This window comes from Salvelinus namaycush, chromosome 37 (assembly GCF_016432855.1).
Source record: "Salvelinus namaycush isolate Seneca chromosome 37, SaNama_1.0, whole genome shotgun sequence".
NCBI lineage: Eukaryota > Metazoa > Chordata > Actinopteri > Salmoniformes > Salmonidae > Salvelinus > Salvelinus namaycush.
This window is the reverse complement of record NC_052343.1, coordinates 8,583,530-8,594,408: the sequence shown is the minus strand read 5'-3', so window position 1 is coordinate 8,594,408 and position 10,879 is coordinate 8,583,530. Positions and strand designations below refer to the sequence as shown.

The window sequence follows — 10,879 nt, the reverse complement described above, 5'->3', positions numbered from 1 at the left end:
TAAGAAATCCCGCTATGCCCTCCGAACCATCAAACAGGCAAAGCATCAATACAGGACTAAGATCGTATCGTACTACACCAGCTCTGACGTTAGATGAATGTGGCAGGGCTTGTAAACCATTACAGACTACAAAGGGAAGCATAGCCGAGAGCTGCCCAGTGACACAAGCCTACCAGATGAGCTAAACTACTTTTATGCTTGCATCGAGGCAAATAACAAACATGCATGAGAGCACCAGCTGTTCCGGAAAACTGTGATCACGCTCTCCGCAGCCGATGTAAAACCTCTAAATAGGTCAACATTTTCAACCTCTCCAAGTCTGTAATACCAACATGTTTTAAGCAGACCACCATAGTCCGTGCCCAAGAACACTAAGGTAACCTGCCTAAATGACTACCGACCTGTAGCACTCACGTCCGTAGCCATGAAGGGCTTTGAAAGGCTGGTCATGGCTCACATCAACACCATTATCCCAGAAACCCTAGACCCACTGCAATTTGCATACCGCCCCAACAGATGATGCAATCTTTATTGTACTCCACACTGCCCTTGCCCACCTGGACAAAATAAACACCTATGTGAGAATGATATTCAATGACTGCAGCTCAGCGTTCCCTCTTTTACACTGCTACTCTGTTGTTATCATCTATGCATAGTCACTTTAATAACTCCACATGTACACATTACCTCAACTAACCGGTACCCCCTTGTGTAGTCTCGCTATTGTTATTTTACTGCTGCTCTTTAATTACTTGTTACTTTTATTTCTTATTCTTACTCATATATATATATATATATTTATTTTTTTAACTATTGTTGGTTAGGGCTTGTAAGTAAGCATTTCACTGTAATTGTATTCAGAGCATGTCACTAATAAAATTTGATTTGACTAGAATACAGTATATAAACTCAGCAAAAAAATCCCTTTTTCAGGACCATGTCTTTCAAAGATAATTCATAAAAATCCAAATAACTTCACTGACAAGTCGTGGTTTTGTCTCACCAGTGGTGATGGTCAGATTCGTGTTTATCATCGAAGGAATGAGCATTACACCGATGCCTGTACTCTGGAGCGGGATCGATTTGGAGGTGGAGGGTCCGTCATGGTCTGGGGCAGTGTGTCACAGCATCACCGGAACTTGCTGTCATTGCAGGCAATCTCAATGCTGTGCGTTACAGGGAAGACATCCTCCTCCCTCATGTTGTACCCTTCCTCCAGGCTCATCCTGACATGACCCTACAGCATGACAATGCCACCAGCCATACTGCTCGTTCTGTGCGTGATTTGATGCAAGACAGGAATGTTAGGGTTCTGCCAACACGGATCTCAATCCCGTCTGGGACCTGTTGGATCGGAGGGTGAGGGCTAGGGCCCTTCCCCCCAGAAATGTCCAGGAACTTGAAGGTGCCTTGTTGGTAGTGGGGTAACATCTCACAGCAAGAACTGGCAAATCTGGTGCAGTCCATGAGGAGATGCACTGCAGGGCTTAATGCAGCTGGTGGCCACACCAGATACCGACTGTTACTTTTGACCCCCTTTGTTCAGGGACACATTCTATTTCTGTAAGTCACATGTCTGTGGAACTTGTTCAGTTTGTGTCTCAGTTGTTGAATCTTATGTTCATACAAATATTTACGTTAAGTTTGCTAAAAATAAACGCAGTTGACAGTGAGGACGTTTCTTTTTTTACTGAGTTAACATGAATTGGGTACAACCTTATGTAAACAAAGTGACCAGTGTCTATGTACATAGGGCAGCAGCCTCTAAGGTGGAGGGTTGAGTCACCGGGTGGAAGCCGGCCTGTGACAGCGACCGAGTTCAGGCCAGGGTACTGGGTGGGGGCTGCCTTTGAGAGAGAGGTGTTTTTCAGTCTCTTGGTCCCAGCTTTGATGTACCTGTATTGATCTCACCTTCTGGATGATAGCGGGGTGAACAGCCTGAGGCAGCTGAGGTCCTTGAACTTCTTGGCCTTCCTGTGACACCGGGCGCTGTTGGGCAGACTGCACCACCCTCTAGTTAGCCCTGCGGTTGCAGATGGTGCAGTTGCTGTACCTGGCAGTGATACAGCCCGACAGGACGCTGTTGCACCTCCACCTCTGTCTGTGTGGGTGGACCATTTCAGATTGTCAGTGATGTGTATGCTGAGGAACTTGGAAGATTGCCCCCTTCTCCACTGCGGCCTCGATGTGAGTGTATTACATCCGCTGTCCATGATCAGCTCCTTTGTTTACGTTGAAGTTACTTTCCTGACACCACTCCGCCAAAGCCCTCACCCCCCCGTTGGATGTTTCATCGTTGGTAATCAGGCCTACTACTTGTCATCTGCCAACTTGATTGAGTTGGAGGCGTGCATGGCCACACAGGAAGTACGGGAGGGGGCTGAGCAGGCACCCCTGTGGGGCCCGTGTTGAGGATCAGCGTAGTGGGGGTGTTATTACCTACCTTCACCACCTGGGGGCAGCCCATCAGGAAGTCCAGGACCCAGTTGCACAGGGCGGGGTGCAGACCCAGGGCGTAATAAGCTTGGAGGGTACCAAGGCCTGTAAGGCTGAGCTGTAGGAAAAAATATATAGTCTTTCTTACATAGGTATTCCTCTTATCCAGATGGTATGCAAATTGCAGTGGATCTAGTGTGAAGAGATCCTTAACTATCCTGAAATAATTCAGAAAAAGACAGACACAAAGTAGGGGGGAAAGGGAAGGGATTTTATTTTTTGGGGTTTACTTTTTGATTAGACCAATTAAAACAGTGCTTTAGTTCCTTTTTTTTTTTTAAGTCAAATTGAATCAAGTCTGGACATGTGGCATAATTTCATATTCATTGGTGACAGTAAACAAATGGGACAAATTAAAAGCCAATTTGTTGAGAAACCCTTGAGTTTCAAATTTAGGACAAAGAGACTTATACATGTATGAATCATTATCAGAAACCAAAAGAACACATCTTTGTTCTTTAAAAAAAATGTCAGTGCATTTAAACACACAGATCAAAACGGCAGATGAAAACAGGTTGACAATAACATAGGGCCAAATTCAAGTATCTTCTGGCAGAAGAACAGCAGATAATTGAAGGTGGTTTTAAGACACACATTTTTGGTCAATGAATAACATTACCTAATCACAAAATATAAATCAATGTTGATCAACAACAGAATTTCGCAATGTTGGGTTAAAATGCAGGTACAATCAAGTCGAACAACTCAATTCAGGGCACGTTTTCCAGACAGATCATAAGTAGTCCTGGAAAAAAAAGAAATTCCAATGGAGACTATCCATTGAAATAGTGGTTTTAAGCCAGGTTTGGGGTCAATCTGTCTGGGAAACCAGCCCCCAGTGGCTGTATTCAGGCTGTAGCACACCTGGAAACTTAAAATGTAACAATTCACACATATCGAAGTCTCCTCAAAAGGTCAAATGTAAGCTAAGTTTTTTTTGCACAGCGCATTTTTTTGCCCTACACTGTGCACAATACAAAATAAAACATGTGGAAGATTAGACATTACACAGTGAAGGGGTATTGACAAATGCTATAGGCAGATTCTTTTTTACAAAAATATTCAGTATTTGAAGTCAAGACATGTCCTTAGCATGACTTATACATTCAGTGTTATTACTAAAAAATACTTTATAAAGCAGGTTTAAAAACACACTGCTAAATGTACATATGCTACAAGTATTTTTACACATTTCATTATTTACATGGCTCTTTTTCTTTAACTTATTTCAAGCTCGTGAGCTCCGTTTTGTCGTCTCTAAGATGGCCATTACAGTTCCCATTCTGCAAAGAAAATAAAAGACGGCCTCCCCTCAAATTAGAACCTAGAGGGAGATAGTCAATTAACCACCCACTGATAAAAGGGCCTCTCAGCCTGTAACTTATAAAAACTATTTTGATTGCAGTGCAAGAAGAGTAGGGTGCAGGAAGCAGTGAGTATCTGGAGATTGCTTCTGGAGACTTTAAATGTAAACAGATCCACACTGGCCTTGCGCCTAACGTCCTCTGTGCCACGTTATGCACTTCTCTCAACGTTGCACTTCCTCGTAAGAAACTGCCACACAGCAAACAGGGCCATGGCATAGGAGATCGAGGTTGTGAAACGTACAGTTCCACGTTCCTGTTGAATCTGGCCCTCCTCTGCATTGTTTACTGTGTGGGGTTTCAGTAGGAAATGAGATAGTTTGAAAGTGGCTAATAGCAGTACTGATTGCGTTGGAAAAAAAGTCACCCAGAGGACGAAATTCTCTGTGCCACGCAAGCCAACGTGGTTGATATGGCACTGGTAACCACGTCAGACATACAAGGGAGAGATGGTGAAAAAGAATTACAGCAAGAGACATTGGTTTGGTTAAGACAAAACTGACTCTGATTAATAACCACATCACAAATAGACAAAATAATTGTATGATAGAGCTGCAGGCCTTGGACCAGAACAACTGCCATAGTGCAGAGCGCACAGCGCAATAAAAAAGTACAGGAGTTGAACGTCCAAGGCCTGTGTGCCATGGCCTCTACACTTCAGTTTGAGGTTATACTTGTGACCTGTACTCACTACTACAGCGGATTCCCTCCTGAAAGATAGCTCTGGTTTCCCTGCAGAACAGCGGATTTTACATCCCCCCAAAACCAGAGGGAAAACAGTAAGTCAAAAAAAAAATGCTACTATTGTAAATTGTGCTTCAGGCAGCACTAGGTTGTCAGAGGTGAAATCCTTAATGATTAACAGAACTTAACGTGCCAAAGAATTACCGGTCCACAGAAATGGACTGTGAATGAGACTGCATTAACATGTTATGACTAACAGTATCCAACCCTACCGTTTGGGAAGAAAAGCCCACAGACTTGCTATAACGGCCAACAAAAAAACAACAAAACAAAAAAACAGAGCACGAATACGAAGGATATCCAGTTCATCGTTAGTGACAGAAACAGACTCCAATGAGAGCATTCTCCCCCACCAACAAGGCTGCAGCGCTGTAATACCTGTGGTTCTCAAAAAAAAGAAAGAAAAAGAAAGGGTGACAAACATCTGCAGAGATTTCCCTACAACATGCCTACCACCCTTCGAATACCTCAATCTAAAATAGCCAAAAGTATATTACAACGCTGGGGCGTTCAAGGCAGGTAGGAGCCTTCGTTCACACGTTGGCTTTGAAAGGTCAGGTTATGGGAGTCCATCTCTAGGCATGCACCTTGAGGAGGCTCTTCAGCTGGAAGGCCATCATCTCCCTGCTGTCACGAGTACCCATGGGGACCCAGTGGCTGGGGGGCTTGGGCAGCACGCTGGGGGAGGGTGGCTCGCTGAACTTGGCCCCTGCATAGCTCGGGCCGCCACACTGGGTGGCCAGAAGTGTGTTCAGGTGAGACACAGCGCCCTCCCAATTCTGATCGTAGGCATTGGCAAAACGGACAGAAGTGTTTTTCTTCTCAGCAGACGCGGCCAGCCGCGCCTCTGGAAACCAGGGGTAGGCTGCGCCCTTGCGGTGGCCATGTTGGTAAGGACCTCCCGCCGCCCCCGAGGATGCTACGGTTGTCACTCCATTCTGATCGCGGACAACTCTCTGCTTGGCCCGGCCCAGCTGATGGTTCTTCTTGGGCAATGGGCGCTCTGGGTGGGACACTGGAATGTTGTACCTCTCTCCACCTCCCATACTGTACTTTCCAGACTATGTGTCACCTGAAGGAGGAATACATTTAAATTAAGAAACAAAACAAAAACATTGAAGCAATTCATTTCTAACATTTACAATTTAGTTATCCAAAACTTACAAGTGGCTTGCTCAAGGGCATACAGATGTTTCACCTATTCAACACAGGGATTCGAACCAGCGGCAGTCCAACGCTCTTAATGCTAAGCTAACGTTACCTGCAGCCCAACAATTAAACATGACAATTGTCCCCTGTTGACAACATTGCTTTAACAATATGGTTAAAAAATATATATTATATATATATATATATGCGTAGTTCATATTTGAGACGGGAAAAATATAATGACGGGCAAAATATAATTAACAGACTGCTGGAACAAATGTGCATTACTGAAGTTACTTCAATGAGCTCAATTTGGCTACGTGCAAAAGATCAGCCCTTCCCCCACCCGACAGCAAAAACAGTGTAGCAGCCAATGCCTACCTCTTTGTTGTTAGAAAGTTGAATGTGCAGAGATGTTTCCTTCTTAATTTCTCCTTTCCAATTGGGCTCCAGGTCCTCGAAGTAGCCTTCGGTCTACTTCTCGCTGCACTTTTAGGTCCAGCAAGATCTGGAGTTGTCATGTGCCAATGAGCGTCGTTTTCCCGTGAAGCCGAGTAGAACATCAATTCACTTCAGCGCACGAAAATGCTCAAAGAAGCCGATCTAAACACATTTTTTTTTTTTTAGAAATACTTCGGGTAAATAGAACGACACTGCTCCAAGTATGTAAACTGTTGTTACAAATTGAAAATGGGGACAGTTTTCATGTAACAAACATGCATCTTCACAAAGCTAACTACATTCCACAAACTGTCTGGTAAAATTCATAAACTGGTAGCAACATAATGCATATTGGTTTACTGGAAAATAAAGCAGGTGGCTAACTAGCGTCCATGTTTAGCTATGTAAAGCCACCACGTAAACAGCGAATAATGCTTTCACTTGCATGGAAGACTGCGAACGTCGTCAACTAACGTTACGTTAGCTTGGTGTAGAAATCGAGCGATTGATGTTCAATCGATCGATGTTCACTTTAGCTGAATATTTTTTTTAAATACACCTAGATTAACCGTAATTTGTGCTTGTTAACATTACTAAAGTGAAATGTATTCAGGGTTCTTATTATCATTGTAAGTAAATAGCCGTCTATCTAGGTCACTTCTCTGGCAACAAAACAAAGAACGCCACTCATAAGTCATATGGCGTCACAAATTCTAGCTAAATTAACACCGGCTCTTACCGACTTCCTCAGGCTTAGTTGGTAAAAGCCCTTTGTCAGAGATTGTTGAATTGACGTCTGAACGCTCTGAATGTAGAAATTGCTATATCTAGAAATGTGTGTATATCTCTATTCCCTCTCGACTGTCTGATTTGCAACAAAATGGAAGCTGGGGCAGGTATATGTAGCTGCGCAAGCTGAGCTCTGACCAATCACAACAACTCTGTCACCGAAGGACCAATCGGAGAGGCGATTCACAGACGCATTCACGTCTGTTGCCAGACAGTTGACGCGAAAAGACAAACCTCCCACCCTTTGTTGAGGGTATTTCCATGAAGAAGTGGTAAAGCATCAAGAAAACCACCATTTAGATTCAAATAAAATAAAACAGATCGACATGTATGTGTCTTTCAAACCTGACATTCAATAGCCGCTGCTTCGGCAAAAGCTAATACTGGGGTTCCAAATGAACAATTGACAAAATATGTCATGATATGTAGACCTACATTACTAAATCATTTGAGTAGCCTACAATAACCAGGTTTCCATACAACCTTTTTGTGCTAAACTGTTGGCTAGAGTGCACGTGTCACGACCAGAGTGGGCACATTCGCTATGTAATGTAAAATGTGTTGTGACAAAACCATCAGTAGAGTTGGAAATGCGATGGAACCCCGTTTAAATATGTTTTATTCGGTACATGGGAATTGAACAGCAAAAGTAATTTGTGTGCACTACGTCATCACGCACAGTCTTTTATCAACAACAAGTTTGTGAGAGAATCTGTCAGAGATCAATTCCTTCTAAGATTATGATATGATTGGCTTCTCAATGGTTCAGTATTATGTAATCCAACTCAATAGCAGCCATGGCAATGTCTATTCCTGAATATAACAGCATTTCTTAATATATTTATAGTGGCTTGTATTTGTATTTTATTACGATATAATATGGTTTCTCACTTATTTGAAAAAAAGAAACAACATTTAACCGGATTTCCTGTAGTAGTGGGTGGGTGGTGATTCATGGGAAAGGAAGAGAGCAGCAGCAACAGGCTTTTGCAAGACTGGGCAAATGACTGTCATCAGTTACCTGCTAACAATGGGCCCACGTCTCAGTAATTTCTCAGATATTTGCTCAAGATAGTAAAAAAGTCCCCATAGCTTATTCCCTTTATATGTTGTTCTGTATTTTGGGTTCAGGATTATTGACCATAGATCATAAGGTGAAATACCTTTTATTTGATTGTGTTACACAAAGTTGCACTCTCAATAAACCCCACCCCTAACTGCGTCACTATGGTGGCCCATATGTATATATATTTTTTTTTGTTTTTGGGCTCTATAGTCAGCCACTGTCAAGATGTAGGTCTGTTATTAACAGTATTTTCTCACTCAGTATCTGTGTGTTTCATGTTGTCTCTGTTGTTTGATAAGATACTCAAATGACATGCCCCTAAACTTGACCTAATTTTACCATTGCAAATGTTACCTAACGTTAACTTGGCTGGGAACATAGAACAACAATAGTGCAAGTCCTAACATGTTACACTAGAAACCACAAAGCTCGGATTTATAAACCGTTTCCTGCCATCATACCACTAGGTGTCAATGTGCTGCATCCTCTCTGATAATATACTATCCATTTGTACACAGTGTCTGGTTCGTTTGGGGTAATTGCATTTGCCATTGTCATGGAGCTCTCTCCAAGCCGCCTGACAGTGGCGGTTTATTTCAGGACACGTAAGGAGATCTGCCCTGATTTTACACAATTATAGGAGGATATCTTCTGTTTCCAGTGACGAGAGCAGCACCTCAGACCAGACCTCAAACAACAAACCTTTATGAGGACAATAAATATGTCTCGCCTGTGTCTGATTTCAGCTTCCATGTTTTACATCAGAGCATGTTTATAATCTGTGGTAATAGTACAGTGATAACAGTATACACTGAGTCTGACTTATTATAGAACATACTGTTCTAGATTTTGAAGGCTGGGTTTACGTGTTAAATATTTATAGCAGGTCCAAGTCTACGGGATAAAACAATTGTATAATGGTTACAAGGGACGAATTCCAACTGTGCTCGACCAACGTCTAACACTCATCTGTGTATCTCACTGTAAAAGAGTGTTGTTGCAACATTTTGCCAGTCTATCAACCCGTATACCTTGAGTGAGTACCCAGTGTGTACTACACACCCCTGTGACAAGTCCTTGCAAAGGTTGGGCCTCCCCAGGCCAGAAGCTAAGTATGGAATTTAGGTCATTGGAAGGCTCATCTAGGTCACACAGGAGTATAGAGGAGGTACACGCAGGATGTCACATAATCCAAGTTGTCAAACTCTCCTGACATGGGAACACAAGCAATCCCTCTCACCCTATTTTGGGCAAGAGGTTGGGTGTGTTTGTGTAGAATTAATAATGACTACAAATATATTGTTTTGTGATACATACAAAGAGCTGAAAGGAAACCCAACAGGCTGTTGCAATTGCGTTTTACATTAGGTAATCTGTTGTAAGCAAATAACCAACTGTAACACAATGACTTTGACTTTGTTCCATTCATCTGAAAGGAGGGAATAGGACACGGTCAGACTACACTTTAAGTGAGGGGTCATATCCGTGCATTTTTTTCTCTCTTTAAGAGAGGTGGTGGGAGAGTGGGAGGAAATTTGATCTTGAGACATCACTCAGCAATATGGCCTTAAAAGTATGAAACCTGGCCTGAAGCTATTTCTCATTGAATGTATAAGGAGAAGATACTTTTTGTATTTGGTTCTGGGTTCGGAGACTAATGTTATTTAGCTTATTGTATAACATTTAAAATCATTCAATTAATAACCATAAAAGGTATAGTAGGTGCCAAATGCTGAGCTTGAGCACCTGTTGAGACAATGCCAGAAATGAAAAAGTGGAGGGGCTTAGCTGCCTGCTTGTAATCAGATTTCCTCCCTCTGCCCAGCCAAATTGGTCAGGTCACTGACAGGGCAGTGAAGAGGAGGATAGTATACTGCCTTTACATCAGACATGGTCGACTCTAGTGAGTGGGTCAATACCGGACCAGACCATCTTTTTCAGTCTAAATGTGTTCAATATATTGTATAACATGTGTGTTGTAAAGCTAAAATAGTAAAACATTAATTATTTCAGATTGCCTATGGGCAAATTAGCTCTTAGAACCTGAATAGAATATATTAACATGTTATTAATTTAATATCTCCTAATTGACAGTTTCTTAACTTTGATAGGCTAATAAAGTATTGTAATTTCCTTCCCTGTGGGATTTTAAAAATGTATTATTTCTTGGCAACAGTACGCAACAAACTTCTGCTCGCCTCAATCATGCCACTTCCCCTACAAACTTTTACCATTCTTGAGTTCCTCCAATTGGTATAGTAGTTCTTACAGATAGTTTTTCTTCACTAACTGGTTGTTAGTTAGTGTCGCCCCCTCTTGCTTTAAAAAAACATTACATCCTGGTTGTCTCATCGTGCATGACCATAATTTAGATGATGTTGTCATAGTAAAAACTCAGTGTCACTGTGAAAATTATTTCTGTATTGAGTAATATGCAGGAAATACAACTTTTGCACAACGAGGGAATCTTGACACAATCATGCCACAAGGGATGAGCATAAAGAACAGATCATATTCAATTGGGGTTTCGAGCTCTCAGTTGTATAAAAAGAAAATGGTACCATACTGAATAAAGGCTGCAGTACTTTAGAATCAGTGAAAAGTCTATTATTATCAACCCCTGTGGAGTAAACACAATATTTCATTGCACTTAACAGGCAATTTCTGCATCACTATTGGCTGGTTTGTGGCTAGCCAGAGGTCACAGTCTCTGTCTTTTCTGTTCTTTAACCTTGTTTCTTCACACATCCTGAACTCTCACAGTGAGTGCTCTGTCTCCTCCCTAGGCACCATTTGAACTTTTAATGCGCAAATGGGATTGACAAAAGGC

At 42.2% G+C, this 10,879-nt stretch overlaps 1 protein-coding gene across 1 annotated transcript; it reads right to left on the bottom strand.

Annotated features, from left to right (window-relative positions):
* Positions 1-2,686: 2,686 nt before the first annotated feature.
* LOC120030890 (proline-rich nuclear receptor coactivator 2) lies at positions 2,687-7,069 on the bottom strand. The gene is made up of 3 exons (XM_038976398.1): positions 6,934-7,069; positions 6,135-6,356; positions 2,687-5,676 (listed from the first exon to the last, which is right to left on the bottom strand). Exon 3 carries the CDS (start codon positions 5,648-5,650, stop codon positions 5,180-5,182), a length of 471 nt encoding a protein of 156 aa, XP_038832326.1. The 5' UTR covers positions 5,651-5,676; positions 6,135-6,356; positions 6,934-7,069; the 3' UTR covers positions 2,687-5,179.
* Positions 7,070-10,879: the final 3,810 nt, after the last annotated feature.

Coding starts and splice junctions, on each gene's coding strand:
- LOC120030890 (XM_038976398.1), bottom strand. CDS start 5,650: ATGGGAGGTGGAGAGAGGTACAACATTCCAGTGTCCCACCCAGAGCGC.